The 24,165-nt window shown below is 39.6% G+C and overlaps 1 protein-coding gene across 3 annotated transcripts in view; it reads left to right on the top strand.

The window, feature by feature from the left end:
* The window catches only part of kdm4b (lysine demethylase 4B), a 292,435-nt gene that overhangs the window by 248,426 nt on the left and 19,844 nt on the right, over window positions 1–24,165 (top strand). For all 3 annotated transcript variants that reach the window (XM_033046656.1, XM_033046657.1, XM_033046658.1), the window contains one exon: window positions 22,629–22,814. In XM_033046656.1, coding sequence (XP_032902547.1) covers window positions 22,629–22,814 — 186 coding nt within the window. The remainder of the gene's footprint in view (window positions 1–22,628; window positions 22,815–24,165) is intronic.

The following is a 24,165-nucleotide window of genomic DNA, read 5'->3' as shown; positions in this document are numbered from 1 at the left end:
TAGTTGTTAATGTTTTGTAACCGTATATGGTAGCCATGTTGTTCACAGATATCTCACATACAGCAATGAAACTAATGAAGAAGAACCACATTTCCAATTCGGTCCTGACTAGCATCCGGTCTTCAACTGATTGTAAACTTCAGCTTGTATCCTATGGTAGACAAAAATGCTGGAGAAATTCCGCAGATGAGGCAGCATCTATGGGGCGAAGGAATAGGTGACGTTTCGGATCGAGACCCTTCTTCAGACATGGATTTCACATCAGTCTGAAGAAGGGTCTCGACCCGAAACGTCACCTATTCCTTCACTCCATAGATGCTGCCTCACCCGCATGGATAGGATGGGTTTAACGGGAGAGGGCCAAACACAGGCAGGTGCGACTAATGTTGTTGGGGCAGTGTGGGCAAGTTGGGCCAAAGGGCCTGTTTCCACGCTGTATGATTCTATGACTTTATAATGTGATTGTGTTATTTTATCTATTCCAGCATTGTTCCAAATGGAACAAATTGAAATTCCTTGCAGAAATTATTGTTAAATTATGTAGGCCAAGAGAGTATGATTTAGTGTAGCTGATCAAGGATTGGTGATGGTGTTCTTTGGATCCCTTTGTTTGATCATAAGAAAATAACGAAATATCTGAACAAAGCCAAGAGAACTCAATCTGCCCTTTGTTGTACACCCCTCCATTCACCCACCCGTGATTGATTTGGAGAGTTCTCTGTCCCTAAAATGAACGTGAGCAGAATATGCAGAGCAGAATCAAGAAGCAGCTGCGGACCTTCTTGGGGTGGAGCTGATGCCAACCTTGTCCTAAGACCATAATTGACCCAAAAAGTTAACCCAAGAGAGGACCCTGTTGCTCTCTTAGCTGCTGATGCCGAGACTGAGCCAAACTGCTCTGCCACTGCAGCTTTGCCTGACCATTGGATTCAACACCAGTTGTGGGACATTTATGTTTTGTATGTCATGCATGGTTATGTATTGTAAGAGTGTTGTGGGTCAGAACATTCTGCCTTAAAAGTTGAAGGAAAAACTCTAACTGCATTTTCTAAAGAATCTGAATATACACTGAATAGCCTACATCTGTACCGTATATTTATGATTCTGTAATTAGAATTGATTTTATTACTAGCGATGCGATGCATTATCAGAATTACTTTAATGTTTCTAAGTATTGTTGGTTTTCCAGCACCATAATCTAATACAGCTATTGTGTGCAACAGGGAATTAAGATTACAAATTAAATACTCGGGTTATTGAATAAAAATTGCAGTTTGATTCAGTTTTATGTACACTGATATTGCACTGGTTTATGGGTAAAACTTCACTTTCAAAACAGTACAGAATACCTAATATCCCAGTGATCAGAGTACTTGTGTATTGTACCATGCTGTACCCTACATAGTATGTGTCTTAAGAGCACCAGAGTTAAGACACCTACAATGTCTTAAGGTAGGGTACTGCCTACTCCATCCGCTCCCTACACACTAGGGGCAATATAAAGAGGCCAATTAACCTACAAACCTGTACATCTTTGGGATAATATTGTGTGTAATTATGATCTCCTAATATGAGGAAGGACATTATTGCTATTGATGGATTGCTCCCTCTCCTTTCCCCTACCCTCAGTCACTCCCTCCCTGCCTCCATAACCCTTCTCCCCTCCCTATCCCCCTGACCCGTTGGGCCCGTTCCCCAACCCAATATTCTACCACTCACCCATTCACCCAATGAAACCCGTTTCCGCCACTCACCTGTTCCTCCAACGCAACCCGTTCCCCAACGCAATATTCCACCACTCACCCAAAGCCCCCAACTGTGCAGGCGTGGCTCATTCCCCCTCATCCCCAACACTCCTTCCCCCTCCTCTTCACCCTCCCTCCCCTCTCCTCCTCCCCCCTACCTCACCATCAGTCACTCCTTCCCTCCCTCCATAACCCCTCTCCCCTCCCTACCCCCCTCCTCTCCCTCTATCTGTTTAAATAACATTAAACAATCCTCTCCTCGTCCCCTCCCCCACTGCTGCCTTTTTTTTAAATGTAAATGAGATCGGATTGTGATGTCATTGTCGGGTGGAGCACTGCTGACTGGCAGTTGATGTAAATGAGATCCCATTGTGACATAGCTGGAACTGCCACTGCAACTTCAAGCGATTTTTCTCAAAGTGGGATTTAGTAAAGTTGAAAATGTGAAAAACTTGTAAAATATAACATCAATCTGAATGAAACTTAATACACTACACCACGGGACAATTGTGAGTAAGGTGGTCCAAAAATTGTAGCGCTATCGTGTACCGATTTGGCGTAGTTCCGGGCATGAATCACAGACACGCAAGCACGCTCACACATAGACAAGATGAGAGTTTTAGTAAGATAGGTAGACATACAGACCAAATGCAGAGAAATTAGACTAGCTTAAATGGAGCATTTTGATCATCGTGCATGTTGGGGTGGATTGCCCGTTTCCATGATGTAAAAATCTTTGATTCTATAACTATTGCTTTTCTCAACTGTAATATATTCAGTAAAAGCCTGCTTCCAGAACATATTGTAGATGTTTATGACCAAAGATGATGATTTGTTAGAAACTGCAAAACATAAACCTTTAAATAAGTTACATAATAAATACAAACGTAGAAATAGGGCATTTAATTCACATGACCATGTTGTGCTTTAACCCCATGAGCGGAGTTATAATCTCATGTACCAGCAAACATAGTGACGCAATCAGAGCACCAGCAACCTAGACTTAATCCTATTCATTAGTACTGTTTGTGTGGAGTTAGCATATTCTGCCTGCGACCACCTCCTCGTGCACCAGTTTCCTACCTCATCCCAGAGACGGTAGGTTAATAGAAGAATAATGGGGCAGTTGATAGGTGTGAGGAGATAGTGTTGTAAGAAAACACGAGGAGGAATGGGATTACTCTGAGAGCTGGCACAGACCCAGTGGATCTCTAGTCTCCTTTTATGTTGTATGAAAATATGAAATAATAGCCTCAAGGCTCAGCAAGAACTAAATTTTCCATTTAAAAGCCTTCAATGTAGCAAGGATATCCCAAGGCATTTCATAGGAACATTACTGACTGAAGAATTGATACCAAGCACATAAGGCGGCATTCGGGTAGTTGACCAAAAGTTGAGTAATAGGTTTTTGTCAGCATTATAAAGGAGGAATATAGTAAAGTGATTGGGTGAGGGTATTCCAGAGCTTAGGCTCTTAAACTGAAGACGTAACATTCAAAAATAGTGATTACATTTTGTAATTTCAAAATGCTGAATTGGAAGAACTCAAATGTATTAGGGTGTGGGATACTTAGAGCTGGAAAGATGGCAGAGTTAGAAAGGGGAGAGATGATCAGACATGATCACATTGAATGGTGGTGCTGGCTCAAAGGGCCGAATGGCCTACTCCTGCACCTATTATCTATTGTCATGATGGAGGATTTAAAAAACAAAGCAACATGTTCACATAGATTAACTGTTCTAGATTAGAAATATGCTTTACTGTATTGTAGTGTTGCAATACAATACCAATTTGCTCCTGAACCCAATAGAAACACATGAACATACAGATTAGGAGCAGTAGTAAGACCCATGACCTCGAAGCTTGGCCATTCAGTAAGGTTATTTTACCAATGTAATTGTAGCCTTAACCCCATTTACCATTTGATAACCTTTCATCCACTCCTTGCTTATCAGGAGTTGATACAGTTTTATCTTAGACCGGTTCCACCGGTTTTTGAGAAAGAGCATTCCAAAGATTCAAAACACCCTGAGAAAAAAATGTAATCTCATTGTTATGTTAAGTCGATGACACTTTATTTTTAAACAGTGACCCTTATGTCTCCCAAAAGAGGAAATATCCACATCCACATGCCAACACCCTTCAGGATCTTGGGTCTTAATTATACCCAGCCGATCTCCTCAATAAGCCAACCCGACCGTGCTGCGTCTCAGTGTAGTTAAAAAGCTCTGAACTAGTTCCAATGTACTAATATGCTTCGTTGAATGAAGAACCCAATATTTGACACGCATTTCTAGATAAGTTCTTATCAATGCCTCATGTAACTGAAGGATAATGACCCTACCTTTATAATCAGTTCCTTTCACAATAAACAGTGATGTTCGGTCATCATTTCTAATTGCATGCTGTACTTGCCTGTTAGTCTTCTGGGAATCATGCCTGAGGAGCCAAGATCTCTCTGCTTCTCAGAATTATACAATATCTCACAATGTAGATAAGTGCTTTTCATATTTCCTGCCAAAATGGACAATTTGACATTTTCCCACAATTTTAAATTTTTCCAAATCCTCGCCCATTCTCTTAAACGACCTATATCTCTTTGTATCCACCTTTTGTTGCCTTTGCAATTTACTTTCCCACTAATCTTTGACATCAGCAAATTTTATGACTTTTTAATGCCTTTACGCAAATGCCACCCATTACATCTCGCCAACCAGTAAAGCTCCCATCTATGCCTAAAACAACACACAGCGCTGAAGTCACTCAGCAGGTCAGGCAGTATCTCTGGAGTACATGGATATGTGAGGTTTCAGGGCGAGACCCTTCTTGGGATTTCTTCTTCTGTGAAGAAAGGTCTTAGGTCAAAACGTCACCTATCCATGTTTTGTAGGGATGCTGAGTGACTCGAGTACTTTGTGTCCTTTTGTATATTAACCGGCATCTACAGTTTTTTGTTTCTATATTTCCCCTACTCTGCTTCCTGTTCAAATGTCAATTCTCTACCAATGCCAATACATTACTTCCTGCTTTGATTTTCCAAAGTAACCATTCCTTGTAATCACAATGAGAAGTCCAGGCTAATTGCTTTTCTGCCCCTACAATGCCTGCTGATATTTTCATCCATAAACCTTAATGTATATAAATGTATATAAAATGATGTGAAGCATAGATAGGGTGGACAGGCATACCCCGCATGGAAAAATCAACTAAAGAGCATAGCGTTAAGGTAATAGGGACAGAGTTTAACGGAGATGTGCGGGGCAGGTTTTTTTTTTACAGAGGGTGGTGAATGCCTGAAATGTACTGCCAGGAATAGTGGTTGAAGCAGATCCATTAGTGGCATTTAAAAAGACTTGATAAGCATATGGATATGCTCAGATTGGAGGGATATGGGTTATGTGCAGTTACATCATGTTCGGCACAGACATTGTGAGCCAAAGGGCCTGTTTTTGTTCTGTTGTGTTCTGTGTTCTATGTTTGTGCATCCATAAATCTCAATAACCCTCTTCAGCAGAGGAATCCAAAGATTCTCAACTCTTTGAGTAAAGATATTTCTTCTCATCTCAGACTGGCTGAGCCCTTATTTTGGTATCATGACACTTCCACCCCTCGCCCCACCTTCCCAGTTCTAAACACCTAGTAAGGGGAAATTTCATCCCTGTATTACCCTTTCAAGCCCAGGGAGAATGTACAAACGTCTCCGGCGCTGCATTCGCTGTGACTGCCTGTTCTTCCTACGTTTACTGTTGTTAGAATCGTTACCTCCAAATATATTATTCCTCTACTAATCTTAAATATTATTAATGTGTTGAATAAATTAAAATTTCTTCATTGTAAGGGTCAAATTTTTAACAGGTTATATCGATACATTTTTGTTGTGGTTAGCACAACATTTTCTCACTATGTGATTGGGCAATAGCTAGGCAAGAGTCTTAATTCTGACTTACACAATTGACTGAGTTGCAGTTTCTTTTGGTCAGAAGGGCAGGGATCCTGTAGACTAAATCACAAAACGAAGTATTTCCCCATGGTCTAGGAGATTACTGCCTAATCCCATCCTGGCTGGAGTTGCCTCTTGAAGACAAATTGCCAGTAGCCGAACTCTTGAAAGTCTATAGGGATCCTGAATAGGGATCTGGAAAAATAAACCTTCTGTATGTTATATTAATTTTACAGGGCTTTACCTAGTTATTTGTATTATCAGCAGCCAAGTAAGCAACTGATTTAGCTTACTTTTAATGTAATCAGCATTTTAAAATTTGGGATTCAGTTTCAGGTGCTGCCAACATTAAAATTTAAAGAACTGCGTTATCTAATTAATCTATTATTGATATCTTAAAACGTTTCATTTAAAGTCTTAGTCTGATTGATTTGGCCTTGGCCAACCTATTAAAATATAAATAATATTATCAGCATAATTCACTGGATAGATCAGAATTCTAAACATGCCTGTTAATGAATTAACAAAAGTCAGTTGTGAAGTACAGGTGAGGTTTTCCAGCAGCTGGGAACCAGTGTAGTCATTGGCAGAGTAATTCGAACAATTCGCATGAAAGAAAGAAAGGGAATTGTGAATTTATAAAGCATCATGCACACCGTGATTTTCAGGACATCCCAAGGCACTTTACAGCCAAATAAATATTTTTGAAATGTCTTCACTACTGTAATGTAGGAAACATAGGGGGCAATTTACACACAACCGGCTCCCACAATCAGCAATTAAATAATGACCAGGTGATCTGGGTCTTTTTTTAATCGCGTTGAACAAAAGTTAAATGTTAGGCAGAACATTTTGGATAACTTTCCTTATTGTCATCAAAGTGGTGCCAGGGAATTTTGAACATCCATGTCTGAATGTGTCCAATTTAATATCTGAAATCTGAAAGATTGCACTACTCGCAGCGAATAGTTGTATTATGCTTTGTAGATAATACACACTAAGCACAGTAGGCCTCTAGAGAATAAGATGAATGGGTGAATTGTCAGTCAGGAGGATAGCTTTGTCCCAGGGTGTCAAATTGCTTGATTGTTGATGGAGCTACATTCATTGAGACAAATAGGGAATATTTCTTCATACAGCTAACTTGTGACTTCTATTTCATAAAACAGTGCAGCCCAGGAACAGGTCTAACTGCCCACTATGTCTGTGTCAACCATGAAGTTGATCTAAATAATCACATCTGTTTGCTCATGGTTCATATTCCTTTCTCCACTGCCTGTTCATGTGTTAGTCTAAATGCTTTATAAATATTGCTATCGTATTTGCTTCTAACACTTCCCCTGACTGCGATTTCGAGGCACATGTGTAAACAAAAACTTGCCTCACACATCTCCTTAAAAACTTGCCCCCTCACACCTTTATAGCTGCTGGACAAGCTTCTGAGAGCCAGGAACTGAATAGTTTACCTGTGTTTCTGATCTGTATTTGTTACAGCAATGTTTATGGCAAGTTCAGTAACGCCTAGTAACCATTAGTCCAAGATATTGGCGGATGGGAATCAAATGATTTAATTCAGACATCCAAGTACAAATTCTTTCTTCATATTCCTGATTCGCACTTGGGCCAGAAGTGACGTCTGTCTATTTCTGAACGTGCATTGTAAACAAAGAATATGTTAATTTGAAAGATTTGCACAGTAATTCAATGCACTCTCTTGAGTTGGTTCTCTTGAGATGTGATTGTTAATGGAAAATTTGTGCTGAAGATGTAAGTTGCATATTTCAAATTGTAATTTCACATTGCTTATCACCATTGGCCTAGGAAGAGAATTATGTCCATGCAAAAAGGAAATTCTTGCCTTGGGAAAATGCAGTAAATAGCAGAAAGATATGAGGAGTATAAATAATTTTGATCTCAACACAGATGAATTGCCATGAAAAGCATATGTTGTAAATGATGGTGCAACTTCCCTCTGACTCCTGAAGTTCTCAAAGGATTAAACAGCAAACACATTCCACTCTAAACAGGGCTAACTTGGCCTTTTAGCAGTTGTTGTACATTATTATGTGTTCAGCGTGAAAGCATGAGAGATTGATGCTGTCAGATAAAAATATTCATTGTTTTTACAACTTAAAGACCGAACTTCAATTAGAATTTTCATTCTGAGGAGATGCTGCCAACTGGAACATTACAGATAATTATTATCCAGCAACATTGACAGACTGAATATGTTGTGACTGATCTTGCTCATTTTGAGCTTAATCTTTCCTGGAATTTTTTGGCATTTTTTTGGCATTTTTTTCTCGATGCTGTCATGACAGCAATGATTTTAAAAAGCCTTTTATCAGACAATTTTAGTAGTCCTTAATAACATTAGTGCAAAGGGGAGAGGGTAGCTTGGTCAGTCCTTCATTTCTCTAGTTCATCAGTATCAATGCAGACCCCAATGCGGGATCCTCCCACTTTGCACATGTGGGGCAGGAGATGCATGGTCGAGTGGCCATATGTGTAGTTTGCAAAGTGGTGCATATGCTGTACACTACACATCTGCCATACACAGCCATCTTGAATGTTCCTCCATTTTGAGAGATCATGTGTCATGGGTTCCCATGAGTCAGTGGAGATGTTAGACTTTTTCATGGATCCAAAATATCCTTGAATTGTTTCTTCGCCATTGATAATGAAAGAGTAAGTCTATGTACCAAGGAATAGCTTCACTTCTGATGATTTAACATCGTATTTTGTTTGTTTTTTATGTGCAACCTCAGAGAAATCATACTTTCCTTTTGATTATTTTTTTAAAGCTACACAATGTAAGTTCCATAAAATGCATACCTTTCAGAAGCTTAGTTTCCTTGTAACTTGGATCAACTAGTACAAGGAAAAGCTTGCAACCAACCGCGAAATTAATTTACAAGGTCCGTGAAATGTCAGCTGTAGGAGGATGCGATTAAACTAGAGAAGGTGCAGAAAATATAAGGATGCTGCTGGGATTGAGTTATAAAGAGAGACTGGATAGTCTGGGACTGTTTTCTATTGAGCGAAAGAAGCAGAGGTTTATAAAGTCATGAAGGGCAAGGATGAGTTGGACAGTCATTTCCCCCCCCACAGAATAGGGAGTCTAAAACTAAAGGGTACAGCTTTAAGATGAGAAGGGAAAGATTTAAAGGAGACCTCAGGGATTTTTTTTAAAATAGGAAATAATAGAGGCAGAAAAAATTGCGATGTTTATAAGACAGGAAAGGCAGAGAAATGGCAGTTAAATGTAATTTAACCTGAGCAAGTGTGAAGTGGGAGGTTTAATGTAAGAGGGAAGTATATGATTAATGGCAAGACCCTTAACAACCATGATATGCAGAGGGATCTAGGGGCATTGAATATACAGTGCATTCAGAAAGTATTCAGACCCCTTCATTTTTTCCATATTTTATTACATTACAGCCTTATTCTAAAGTGGATTAAATTCTTTTTTTTATCATCAATCTACACACAATGCTTCATTAAAAAAAAATGAAAACAGGTGCTTAGAACATTTTGCAGTAATTAAAAAGAAATAACTGAAATATCACACTTACACAAGTATTCTGACTCTTTACTCAGTACTTTGTGGAGGCACCTTTGGCAGCGATTACAGCCTCAAGTCTTCTTGGGTATGACGCTACAAGCTTGGCACACCTGTATTTGGGTAATTTATCCCATTCTTCGCTGCAGATCCTCTCAAGCTCTGTCAGGTTGGATGGGGAGCGTCGATGCACAACTATTTTCAGGTCCCTCCAGAGATGTTCGATCGGGTTCAAGTCCAGGCTCTGGCTGGGCCACTCAAGGACATTCACAGACTTGTCACGAAGCCACTCCTGCATTGTATTGGCTGTGTGCTTAAGATCGTTGTCCTGTTGGAAGGTGAATCTCTGCCCCAGTCTGAGGTCCAGAACGCTCTGGAGCAGGTTTTCATCAAGGATCTCTCTGTACTTTACTCCGTTCATCTTTCCCTCAATCCCGACTCATCTCCCAGTTCCTGCCACTGAAAAACATTCCCACAGCATGATGCTGCCACCACCATGCTTCACCGTAGGTATGGTATTGGCCAGGTGATGAGCGGTGTCTGGTTTCTTGGTATTCAGGCCAAAGAGTTCAATCTTGGTTTCATCAGACCGGAGAATCTTGTTTCTCATGCCTTTTGGCAAATTCCAAATGGGCTGTCATGTGCCTTTTACTGAGGAGTGGCTTCCGTCTGGCCACTCTGCATTAAAGGCCTGATTGGTGGTGCTGCTATAGTTGTCCTTCTGGAAGGTTCTTCCATCTCCACAGAGGAACTCTGGTGCTCTGTCAGAGTGACCACCTCCCTGGTGTCGGGGGAGAAGGGCTTGGTCATCTCCCTGGCCAAGCCCTTCTCCCCCGATTGCTCAGTTTGGCCGGGCGGCCAGCTCTATGAAGAGCTGTTCCAAAGCTCTTTCTATGAAAAGTGGTTCCAAAGTTCTTCCGTTTAAGAATGACGGAGGCCACTGTGCTCTTCGGGACCTGCAATGCTACAGAAATTGTTTTATGCCCTTCCCCAGATCTGTCTCGACACAATCCTGTCTCGGAGGTCTACGGACAATTCCTTCATCTTCATGGCTTGGTTTTTGCTCTGACATGCACTGTCTACTGTGGGACTTTATATAGACAGGTGTGTGCATTTCCAAATCATGTCCAATCAATTTAATTTGCCACTGGTAGACTCCAATCAAGTTGTAGAAACATCTCAAGGATAATCAATGGAAACAGGATGAACCTAAGCTCAATTTTGAGTGTCAGAGCAAAGGGTCTGAATACTTATGTAAATGTGATATTTCAGTTATTTCTTTTTAATTACTTTGCAAATATTTCTAAATGCCTGTTTTTGCTTCTTCATTTTGGGGTATTGTGTGTAGATTAATGATAAAAAAAAAGAATTTAATCCATTTTAAAATAAGGCTGTAACGTAACAAAATGTGGAAAAAGTGAAGGGGTCTGAATACTTTCTGAATGTACTGTAATAGTCAGGAAATCGTGATGCAGCTCTATTATACTTTGGTTAGGCCGCATTTGGAGTATTGCATGCAGTTGTGGTTGTCCCATTACAAGAAGGATATGGAGACTTTGAAGAGGGTGCAGAGGAGGTATACCAGAATGCTGCTTGGATTAGAGGGTTTCTGCTATAGGGAGGAGTTGAATAGATGGATTCTTTTCTGGAACATCGGAGGTTAAGGGAGATGATAGAAGTATATAAAATTATGAGAGGCGTAGATAGGGCAGACAGTCAGAATCTTTTTTCCTGGGTTGAAATGCCCAACACGAGGACATAGCGAGAGAAAAAGTTTAATAAAGATGTGCGGAGCACATTTTTTTAGGGGGCTTCAAGTGCATTGGGAGGTGGGGGGGTTAATGGGGCAGATATGATAGTGATGTTTCAGAGGCTTTTAGATAGGCACATGGAAGTGCAGGGAATAGAGGAATATGGATCATCCACAGGCACATGAGATCAGCTTAATTTGGCATCATGTTCGGCACAAACATTGTGGATCGAAGGGGCCATTCATGTGCTGTACTGCTCAATGTTCTATGATAAGATACTCTTTGCTTACCTGGGCAAATAAATCTCGAAGCACATTCAAAAGAAGTGAGCACCACTGTCAGGCAAACAATCTGCTACATTTAAGCATTCATATCCTCAGTTGCTTGCATCCTGTGGTTTCATTGTCTGCTCACTGAAAGAAGCACAGCTGTAGCTTGCAGAAGTTACTTCAACAACTACCCATAATCTCCACCTCAAATAGAAAATAGAGTTGCAGATCCGTGTAAACAGCACTACCTCAAAGTTCCCATCAATTGCACTCATATTCCGACTTGGAAATGTATTGCATTCCATCTTCACAGGTGCGTCTATTTCCTGAAACATTCTGGAACAACATTTTCACCACCTTATCTGGAGTCATCGAGAAGTTGGCTCATCACCACATTGTCAAAGATTGTTACGTGCAGAAAATAAAATCAGTCCTTGCCAGCCTTGCACACAATGCATGAATAAGTATATATATTTAAAAATAGCTAGCACGAATCCTAACCGATTTTGAAGAGAATTTGAATGGCTTCCACAGTTGGAGTTAAATTGCTTCATTGTGGCACTGCAGAGCTGATTGCATCAGCAGTTTTGATTGGATAGAGCTTTTCTTAGGTATTTAACATCTTTCACGGCAGAATGTTAATTCAAGCCATTTAGACTTATTGCTACTGCCTTTGAAGTCCCTTTCATTAAATATCAAGTCGGTTACATGTTAACATTGACAGGGTATTTACCATTTTCAATCTAGAGTGGGATATTTTCTATATTACTGGCCTGTATAATTTTTTTGTAAATCTGCAGACATTTGTCTATTCATTGTATAATGAAAAATTTTAATTATTTGTGGAAAGGAAAGGCTAGAGTTGTTTTAATCCGAGGTGCAGTGCCAGTGGAGGTAATTTTAATTACTGTACCAAAGTGATGGAATTTGGGCCATCATGCTGGTGCTGCCTGTGAGAATCATAGCATCATTCAGCAGGGGAAAACACCGTTATTGGCACAACTTGTCCAAACTGACCAGTGGGCACCTTTGCATAGTAAACAATCACCTAGTACTTTGTCCACAACTTTCTCTGCCTAAACGATTCACGTGCTCCTCCAAACATTTCTTAAATGTGATCAGTGTCCCAGCTTCAACCACTGACTGAGGCAGTGCCTTCCAGGTACCCACCACTCCGGGTGAAGAAGGTCCCTCCTAATATCACTTTTAAATCTCTTCCCCCTTTCCCTTAACCTATGTTCTCTATTTTAGCTATCTCTGATAAACTGTAGGAAACTTTACCCTATATCTATAACCCTCATAATGTTATAAACATCAAATATGGTCCCTTCATCTTCCCGTGTTGGGGAGAACAGCCCTGGCGTCCCCAATCTCTCCTCCTAATTGAATTGTTCCATCCCTGGCAACATCCTGTTGAAGCTCCTCTGCACTCTCTTCAACGTTACCGCCACCTTCCTATACCTCAGTTGGTGGAACTGCACACCATACCCTAGCTGAGGTCTGACCAAGATTTCATACATTTGAAGCATCACCCCTCTATTTCTGGCTGTGATGCTCCAACTAATGAAAGCTGTTATTCCATATGATTTAACACATTATCTACATGTGTTGTCTCTTTCAAGTATCTATGGCCTTGGACTCCAAGGTCTTCCTGTTCTTCCATAGTCCCTAAGACCTGCCATTCATGGTGTATGGCATAGCCTCATCAGTGCTCCCGAGAGACATCAACTCATGTTTATCTGAATTTCATTCCCTCTGCCATTTTCAGACCATTTCACCAACATACCTATTTCTACAGCTTAAGTCTGCACTGCCAATAACTCTGCCCATCTTCTGTCTTCTATGAACTTACTGATCTTGCCTTCCACATCTAAATATTTACATATAATACCAACAAGAAAGATCCCAGCACAGATCCTTGTGGGTCACTAGTAGCACAGGTATCCAATTCCCAAAACAACCCTTTACCATCACCTTCTATCTCCTATTGTCAAGACAGTTTTGGATCCAGTTTGCCAACTTGTCCAGGGTTCTATGGGCCTTTTGAATCAGCTTCCATGTGGGACCTTATCAAAGGTTTTACATCTACTACTCCTCTCTCATCAATACAAGTTGTTACCTTTTCAGAGTTCAATCAAATTGATCTGACAGGATCTGCCTTTCATAGAGCCATGTTGAATGTCTCTGATTAGCCCCTGCCTTTCCAAATGATCATTCATCCTCTCCCTCAGAATTGTTTCCAGTATCTTCAGTTCACAGTGTTTTTTCTTGCCAGTTGACAAGCTGTTCCCTGCTGCCTTTCCTGAAAAGGGGAACCACATTTGCTCTTCTCCAGTCATCAGGTTCTTCACTTGTGTTCAGCGAAGATTTTAAAAATACACTTTTAAGCCTGCCATAAACCTTTTTATTCATGGAGACCTGCACTAGACCATCACCTACCCCTTCACTGAATGTTCCTACTACAAAGTGCTGGAATAACTCAGTGGGTCAGGCAGCATCTATGGAGAACTTGGGTAAGTGATGATTGGGTCGGTACCCTTCTCACAGTCTGAAGAAGGATTCTGACCCTAAACGTCACCTATCCATGTTCTCCAGAGATGCTGCCTGACCCACTGAGTTACTCCAGCACCTAATGTCTTTTATTGTAAATCAGCACAGCAGTTCCTTGTATCTCTCCTACAAATCAGTTTTCCTTTCTGAATACCGATTTTACAAATATTCATTTTGGACATCACCCATACTTTCTGGTTCCATATATAGAATGGCCTTGGTAAACCAATTTAATTCTCAGCTCTGCTTTCTCCCCAAAGCTATGCAGAGTTTTCTCAAAATAGTTACCTATTTATCTATCTAATTATATTGCAGCCATGATAAAACACTTCACCCACTTTAACTCCTCAAACTGTCCCTGTAAAGGAATTTCTTATTATTATGCACTAATTTAAAATCAGTCACATCATAGATTATTCTGGCCTAACCAAATGCTGTATACTTTCAATCTCATCTTATTTCTTCTATACTCTACTGCTATAGTGAAACATAATAGTGAGACAATATTGGATAGGCAGTTTCATTATATGTCCTTCACAGCTGTCACACTTCATAGATTATAAAGCTGATATATTCCATATACCTCAAAAAATAATGTGACTGCAAAATCACTGAATGTGATTTTATGATACTTTTGATCAGTTTGTCGCTGCATTGAAAATGGGGATTTGAGAACAAATGCAACTCTGTATGTGAAATAGTGGCATGAATTGAATCAATGTGCCGAGATGATAGTGCAACCCTAATCTTTATTACATTATCCCTAATTTTATAATGCGTAGTAAGAATGACCTGAGCCTTACGGGAATTGTGTGCTAGGAATGTCGATGATTCATAAACTACCTCTGTAATTTGAACATGTGATCCCAATGCGAATTTCATTACTCTGCAACGGGAGAGGTGTATATTTGGGAGTGTTACACGTTTGAAATTTCCCATGTCTTCTTTTTCCAAGTAGAATTTTTTTTTAAATTCTTTATCCAAGACAATGTCTCATAATAAGTATTCCAAAGAACAGACTAACTGGTCGTTCATTACTGCTACTTGTAGGAATATATTTGTGTACATACATGCATTTATATATTTACAAACTCAGTTTCTTTCTTTTAGTTGGCAAAACCTAAGAAATTTGGAGCAGATGTTTCTCTACACTATCTAAAAAGAGATAGGCAGCACAAACTGAGGTGCTGCAGCACTGTAATAGGGAGATATAATAGGGGTCTCAACCCAAAACATCACCCATTCATTCTCTCCATAGATGCTGCCTGTCCCACTGAGTTACTCCAGCATTTTGTGTCTATTTTAATAGGATGACAAATGTCCATAAGCAATTTTGTTTTAAATGTGAATATATATATTTAATGCGGTGCTGGCTCAAAGGGCCGAATGGCCTACTCCTGCACCTATTGTCTATTATCTATTGTATTTATAGAGGAAGCTAGTGTCTAGTTATCAATTTTTAATATGGCAGCCAACTTAAGATTTGAAAACATAATACAGAATAAGTTCATACAAAGAAGACTTCTCACTCAGCAGGTAGATAAAAATGCTGGAGAAACGCAGCGGGAGTTTCTCCAGCATTTTTATTGACCTTCGATTTTTTCCAGCATCTGCAGTTCCTTCTTAAAAACTTCTCACTCAGCAAATGGTTCTGGGCTGGCTCAGCAATATTTGCTGAAGCCTTTTGTCTACTGCTGCAAAACTGATCATTCCAGTTAACACTAGATAAAGGTAAATTGATGGCAAATAAATAAAAAGCTGTCTATGTACTTATCAAATGATCCTTAACCCACTTGGTTGGTAGGAATTTTAAGATTTTTTGAGCCGGTGGGTGAAATACCACACAATGTTATTGCTATTTTACTTAACTCTATCTCATTTAACTAAGTCAAGCTCATACAGCACGTCACAGTCTAGAGGATTCTGTTGCACATTAAATAGAAGCTGTGATAAGAACTGGATTCTAAAAAGGGTAAGAAAAGTTTGAAAACAGTTAGTTTGTGTTAATAGAATTGTGATTATTTCACTTCAGATTAGATGTAGAGATAAATTAACCAAAAACTTTGAAATGTTCCATTCAAGTAAAATATTAGCTGACATTTTTATTGCCCAACTTTAAAGTTATGATGTTTGTGGATGCTTAAGTAATATTTGTTCTGATCAGCTTATTTTTTCGCAAGGAAATCTGATATCTGGGGAGATATAGAAGTTTCACTTACGTTGTAGGCAATTCCTCTGGGTGGTTTAATAACTAATGATGTAGTTTTACTATTTGGCATCCATTCTGAAAAAAATTCAAGCTATTTCAACTGAGAAATCATAGTTTATATTTTTGACTTTGGTAGGTGTTGTATCTCATTCAAAGGTCAGTTTTATTTTCAAACTTGGTTATGGCTGGGGTTAGCTGATGGGCTTCGGAGCTGACCCCTGTCTTGTTGCATTCTAACTCTTCCAATTATATCTGACAAGAATCATCATTAGAATTTTCCCTACCAGTCTCTTAGAAATCCATTAGAATTAAATTTGCAAACACCACTAGCCTTCTACCTTCTTCACCATTTTCAAAAGTGTCCTCAGATTCCCTCTGCTGCACCATTTCTGCCTTTTACGACAGTACCTTGGGATCTTGAGTTGTCAGGTACTTCTATAAATTCATCCTGTGCTTGTTGGTCTTGTTTATCTTTTGATTAAACCTGTAATTTAAAATGGATTCAGCAGGGAAGTTTTAATATGCTGAGAACTGTGAAAAGCCTGAGAGAACACGTTGTTCGAAGCTGATACACCATGTACAGTCATAATTCAAATTCAGGAGAGATGGAATTTATCAAAATGTTGTTGAAAATCCAAAGGTTCCTGTTTGTGTTGGCAGAAGAATGTGTTTTGATTACAAGAGCATTCAACAATAGCAGAAGGGGGCACTGCAGCCTGCCCGTTTTTCCCTATCTTTTTTTTATTTTAGTTTGTTTAAACAGTTTGTTTTGGGGATTCTTTAGTTTTTCTATGTGGGGGAGGGAGGTAGGGTAAGGGGGGAACTGTTTCCCAGTCCCTTCCTGGCCAGGATGCGACTATTTCCCCGAGTCGCTGTCCTCGCCCCCTCCTCCCCCCCCTCCCCCTCCTCGCGGCCTACCAACTGGATCGGAGCAGCCCTTCCTACCAAAGACCGGGGACCGGACCAGAGCTTCAGCAGCAGCGGCGTGGCACTGGATTCACCGCGGAGCGGGCGATACCTACCTGGATCGCCATTTGGAGGTCCGGAGCGTTGGGTCCGCTGCTCCAACTTCACGGAGCTGTGTTTCGCGGAGCTCCCAACGCGGGCGGAGCTGACCTCAACATCGCGGAGTGCCTGGGGCCCTTGGCCGAGGGCCGGCAGCGTGAATCTCTGCGCGGCCTGGAGACGTCGGGAGCCGCGGACTCCGGTGGGAAGCAGCTAATTCGGCGGTCCAAGCCACTGGGGATGTCCTCCAGTCCTGACGTTGGAGTTCCAACATCCCGGCGAGTGGGCCTGAGCGGCGGGCCACCCGTAGCGGCGACTATGGAGGGCTCCGGAGGTCCCGACCACGGGTGAACATCAGGAACATGAGAGGAAGATGACTGACTTTGGTGCCTTTCCACACAGTGGGAAACTTTTCGATTCAGCTCTGTGGGAATGTTTTATGTTGGACTATATTGTGTGTTGTGTTCTTTATTTTACTGTATGGCTGTATGCAAAAACAAATTCAGACTCGGTCTGACAATAAATTGCCATCGTATCGTATCTTGTTGAATAATGATTCTTCAAGACCCAACAGTGCTATCTTCTAAAGCTAAGGAAGTGTTCTATATAAATTATTTTTGAGAACTTGCCTTGAGTACTTTCCCAGTTACCTGTTCCTCACTTACAGTTTCATGAGTATACACCTAACTACATTATTGTGACACTTCCTTTTCTGAAGTAAGCAATGTTAGCACACTCTCTGAAATGAAATTGTACAAGAGCATCCAGCCATTATTATGTACGAGAGATGCAATCACAATTTTGTTTCAAGGTGCCCCTTACGCTCTGTGAAAGAAAATACCATGTCTTATTTATATAGTTTGCAATCCATCTCTTTTCTGATCCCTGTAAACAATTAATATTAGCAGCGCTGAAGTTAGGGCCAAATTATGATGGTTTTGGTGCCAGAGACTTGTATTAGGTTGAGTTTATCTGCAATCACAGCCTTTAAAATCTGTGATAGCAGTGCCGTGGAGGCAGGAGAATGGGTTCTCATATTCTCAGCACAAGATGATAGCTGTAAATAAAGAGAGTTTAATGGGAAATTTCTGCTTTACTGATTCTGATTGTACTTGTTCTTTAGAAATGTTGAAACCCGAGACCATTCATCGGTAGCGTTGGTATCAGATTGATTGTACTCGGTGTGAATGATCTTTAAATGTTCCTGCAAACTCAGATGAAAGAAAAGCACTTCTTCAGAATTTCTTTCTTCTCCCCAAAGCTGGATCTGGGATCCTTAGTATCAAAGTAAATATCAATGGTGTTAATTGAGGAAGATTGTAATTTCTCATATTAATTTAAAAAGGCAGTAGTTAGTTTTGTTCCCCACAATATATAACTACATTTTAAATAGCCTTTTATAATTGCTACTTTCTCAAATTTATTAATATGCTTATTATTCTTGTGGCAACAAAATTCCTTATGATAATCTAAACTTGTTTTGTTTTTAACTGTGAGCTTCTTCCAAACATCATAGCTTATTTTGATATTGATTTCTGGATCTATCTAGTCTGTATCTCATTGAGGTCACCTGGGAGTTGACTCATCCAAACTCTTAATTGCTCTGTCTCCGTGAAACAAAGCTGCAGTTTTTTACCCTCATTACTTTTAATAATTAAACCCTTCTCGTCCCTCATGCTTGGACTGGACGGTTTAGGGTTCATGTGAAATGTCATTCCTATTCTGTTTTAAAGGTCTTGGGGATTAAAGGAAAAGACTGCAAATGTTGGAAGCAAATCTGAAGCAAAATTAAATAGCTATAAATAAATTACTAGGGCTCCCTTTAATGGGCGGCATAGTGGTGTAGTGGTAGAGCTACAGTGCCAGAGGCCCGGGTTTGATCCAGTCTACGAGTGCTGTCTGCACTGAGTTTGTATGTTCTCCCTGTGACCGCATTGGTTTTCCCCTGGGTGCTCCGGTTTCCTCCCACACTCCAAAGTCGTGCAGGTTTGTAGGTTAATAGGTGTTGGTAAAATTGTAAATTGTCCCTAGTGTGTAGGATAGTGTTAGTGTACGAGGCGATTGGTGGTCGGTGCGGACTTGGTGGACTGAAGAGACTGTTTCTGCGCTGTATCTCTAAGGTAAATTAATATTTCAGATCACTGACCCTTCTATATACCTGCTGAAGGTTAATTGAACTGAAACGTTAACACTGCCTCTCTCTTCATGATCTGACCTGCTGAGTATTTTCAATACTTTCAGGATTTAGTGAAGGTTGGCTCTTTAATGTAATACTGAAAAAAATGCACTGCTGGATTAGCTACTCAGTGAATGAGATATTAAATATTAGATATTAAATAATCTGAAATAACAACAGAAAATGGGAAAAGTACATATGTGGAGAGAGCAGCGGTTTATTTGGTAATATTTCCGTTGGGTGACTTCCTATTAGATTTGGAAATTGTGGGTAAACAAAAAAGATGGGAGAGGAGAGGATAATAGCACCAAGCTTGTTATAAAGTGGAATGTGGCACAGTAAGATATTGCAAAGTATAAAGTACAGGTAATGCGAGAAGAAACAAAATATATTCAATATTAATTAGAGGGAACAGATCTCAAATGGATGTAGAACACATGTTCTTGAAAGAATTCTCTACATTCTTTGCAGAGAATGTGTGCAAAGTTCATTGAAGAACAAGTTTAAAAATAATTTGAAAAGCATATATGGGACCCTGAGATTCAGCAACAGTTTATTAAAATGATTCCAGAGATGTGGAACTTGAATTATGTGGATAGACTGGAGAGTTTGGGTTATTCTCCTTTTTAACACGAGAATTACAAGAGATCTGTTGCAAGTGGGGATGCTTCCACGCTGGCAGAAATGTCAGACAATGTCTATTGAAACTGGATAGAAAGCAAAATCGTGTTTTTTCTTTTCATTTTTCTATTTTCACAATTTCACAATGTTGAAGTGATCGCATCCACACAAGCTTTAGTAAAAACTATTCACACCATTGTATTGAATAAGATGAAAGTGAGACTAATACCAATTCTTAATATGTTCCTCTTGTGAAACTTGCACTTATTTTACTAATTGTAATCCCGTAAATCTTTGTAGGGACAGATATAAAATCACTGAGATTTGAGTAACAATGCTTTGAAATCCTTTCTGATGTCGATGAACTTGCTTTGCAATTCCAAAACACGTTATGTTGCAATGCAACCATCTGACATTCTCATTCTATTCCAGGAAGTTTGAATTTGTAAAAGGCTCTTTTGTTAATAGCAACGCAACCTGCTCTTGGACTGCATTTACCCCAATATAATCTGCAAATAAAATTATTCCAGAGATGGGTCAGTGTGCAATTATCCCAAAGTGTGAAGAAGGTGTTTGCTCCTTCAGGATGGCCATAGCTTTGAATTCTGAACTTGCTTTGAATGCTTCATTAGTCCTGACGCATGAATGAGAGTGAGCAAATGCTGCAAAACCATAATATTCTGCAGATAAATTAAGTGGAAACATGAGAAGTAAACTCATTGCCGAGGAAATTGACAAAGGAAAAATGGAGACCGAGTTTTGCTTCAAGAGGCTTTCTTGTATGATATCATGAAGAGATGGCGACAGTTAACTGCTAACCAGTTCTCTGTCTTTGCAGCAGAATTAGCTGATAGTTATACAGTGCAGTAAACAACTTTTTTTCCAGTTAGATGCAATTATACGAAAATATACTTTGTCCTTGGCTATATGTTTTCCTGCAATTACTATCTACTACATAGTTATTAATTATTCCATTAGTCATAATATACATTTTGTTTATGTTAATCTTATTCAACAGATGGTTAAAACAGGTCAAACATAATACAAAGGCACCCCTTATCAGAGCACCGCCCCATCCCGGAGCCAATCATAAGCCCCCCCCCTTGTCTGCAACGTTTCTGCGCTACTGCGCGGGTGGTCTACCCAACTATTGCTGTTGTGTTTTGTTCACCAACGTTACCGATTACCATAGAATGTCCTGAGAAAGTCTAAGCTCCCAGACAATAAACATAGGTGTGAGGCCGATTCTAGGAGATAACGTGTCTGTAACTTGTTTTGCAAGATTCTCATGATCTTCTGTGCAGCTGGTCACCAAGAGATGCCAATTGTCACATCTGCACACTCTTTCGTTACCTTATTTAATTCCCACCATAATTAAGGATCTGGAGATTTTAAATTTTTCTTCTACACTCATCTTTATATGGTTCATGTTTACAGTTCCATCTCATTCCAATGCACTTTAGAGACAAAGAATCGCTATTAGTTGTAGGCACTAGTGTAAAGTAAGAAATACAGCAGTTAATTTGTACACCGAAGGTTCACCTATAGCTCTGTGATAATGTCGGAATAACCTGTTTGTGTGATGTTAGTTGAAAAAATTAAATAGTCCAGAGATCAGGATAAACACCCCTTGCTGTTCTTTACATTGGTGTCATCAAAACCTTTCTGGTCAATCAGAGAAAGCAGATAAATTCACAGTTTAACGTATAGCTTTGATGGTGCCACAAACACTATCATGCACAGAAATGCCAGTCTAGATTGGAGAACCAGTGCCAGAGTTTTCAGAAATAAGTTTCAAACAGTTGGCATTCCCTTGCATTCAGGAACCTGTTTCATAAAACATAGCACAGTAAAGCAGGAGAATGTGCCCTTCGGCCAACAATGTTTGTGCTGAACATGATGCCAAGACAAACTCTTATCTACACTGTACTTAATCCATATCTCTCCTTTCCCTGCACATCCATAAGCCTATCCAAAAATGTTGTAAATGCCACAGGTATCTGCCTCAACCATCACCCTCAGCAGCGTATTCCAGGCACTCGCACTAGTATTTAATTTTTTCCATCCTGCAGAAAAGGTCCTGACTGTTTACCCTATCTATGCCTCTTGGAATTATATGTAATTCTATCAGGTCTCCCCGCAACCTCCAGCATTCCAGATCCCTGCAGAACTCCACAAGTCACAGACGTCCAGCCTGAATATTGTCCATCCGCCACAACGCTCTGTCTTCCATCTGTACAAGTTTCACGAGAAAAACTAATTTTAAGAACCAATTAGTGTTTTATCTGTTTAGTTAAAGCCTCCTTTGAAAATGATTTCTTAGTTGGAAAGCCTGAGATATTCATCGGTTGAGCATGACCATTGTTGATTGAAGAGGAAGATGGTGATGGCAGCTTGACTTGGAAATGTATGTGAAGAGCTGCTGTTAGAATGGGTTTATTGATTGTAATTAAAGTCAGATTTCAAAAGCAGTCATTTAAGAACCAAAATAATGATGGCATTTCTTCATTCCGAGTACTGATTTTGAGATTGATGTACATTCATGGCCATTGGCAGATGGTTGTTTGAATAAGTATCATTTGAATTTACTGCAAAAGCTTTGAGAGGATAACCGAGATTATTAAGTTCTTTTAAGAGCCTGACTCTGAACTTTCTCTGTTTAAATTCACTTCAGGTTTATAGTTATCCCATCGTCACATTCTGCTTCATCTCATGTATAAAATATCCAAGTGCATACAAACTGGTTACAATAATGTCAGAATTTTTTTTTTCATATCTTCCACTTTTTTGTTTCTTCAGAAATGTGTGTACTGCAGAAAAAAAGTGAACAGCTGCACGGGAACCTGTATCCAGTGTTCGTACGAGCATTGTTCCACATCATTTCATGTGACGTGTGCACATGCTGCAGGGGTTGTAATGGAACCAGATGACTGGCCCTATGTTGTATCCATCATCTGCTATAAGCACAAAGTGACCAGTCAGAATGTAAGTGCACGTGTAAGTTAGGCTGGTAATTGATGATAACTGATTACATCTGTATTAACCCATTGATTACTGGTGTTCATGCCAAATTTGCTTAAAATTGAACAATTAATAGATATAATTGAAAATCGAGACATAACTGCAAATACTGGAAATCCGAAATAAAACAGATCTTTCTGGAAACACACAGCGGGTGAGGCAGCATGGGTGGAAAGAACAATATAATTACTTTTTCCGATCCTTGAGACTTCGTCAGGAGTGGGAAAGAAAGAAAACAAGTTAAGTTTTTAATTGTAGTGAAGATTGTGATGGGGAGAATGAATGTGATAAAGTGTGGCCTAATGAATCAGTGTGGTCGCTAACTACTACATTGACTCATCTGGTTTCAACGTATCGGAGATAGTCCCTTTGTTCTACCTTTCCTTCCTTTACTTTCTCTTCTGCTGAAAACCAACTTATATTCTCTTTCCCATTTCTGACAGTAAGATATTAATTTTGTTTCCCTTTCCAGACTTGCTCCTAACTTGGTCCTAACTTGCTGAGTATTTTCAGCATTTTCTATATTTATAATCTTGTGTTGAAGGTGTACGAGTAGAGTATTGTAATTTGTTTTTCCTTTAATTAGTCTGGTGGGGTATTTAATCGACTGATCACACCTGTCGTAATCAGCCTAATCAGGTCCAGTCCTCTCACTAGATCATTATTTAATTTGTTTAAAAAAAAAAGCACCTTGTGATTCTGAATTCGGAAACCATGAAGTAGACTAAGATGAACTAAATAATTTAACTCTGTAGGAGATGATTTGTAGCACTTTAGCTTAACGTACTTTTAAGTCCATCATAAATGTAGGGAGCACGTTAATTTTAGTCACTCGTGATTAAGACGGTTGTTTTGAAAAAAAGCAGTGGATTTTAGTGAAATACGAATGCATAGATTATCATATCATTCAGCTATGCAAGTGAACTGACAGAATGAAAGGTTTGTGAATTTAAAATGAGGGATAAGTGATATCACAGGATGAAAATTATAGGTTTATTCCAACCCATATTATGAAATCAGTACATGAAAGTTGCTAGTTTTCTTATCTCTTTCAAGAAGTGCAGAAATGTTCAGCATGATGTACATTCTGTTCATCAATTTGAAAACATTTTTTTTTTTTGACCTATAACCTCTTTTTGTGTAAGATTTCTTGAGTTTTTGAGTTAATGTGATGGTTCGAAGCTAAGAAGCACAAGACCATTTAGCCCCTTTAGTTTGTTCTGCTATTCAATGAGGGAATGGCTAATCTATGTCTAAACTCCTGTTGTCTTTCAGTAAATAAAACTCCAAAATGCGCAACTGACCTGGCATCGTT

Source organism: Amblyraja radiata, chromosome 29 (genome assembly GCF_010909765.2).
Source record: "Amblyraja radiata isolate CabotCenter1 chromosome 29, sAmbRad1.1.pri, whole genome shotgun sequence".
Lineage (NCBI taxonomy): Eukaryota > Metazoa > Chordata > Chondrichthyes > Rajiformes > Rajidae > Amblyraja > Amblyraja radiata.
The sequence above is the reverse complement of the archived record's forward strand: the minus strand, read 5'-3'. Positions and strand labels throughout refer to the sequence as shown.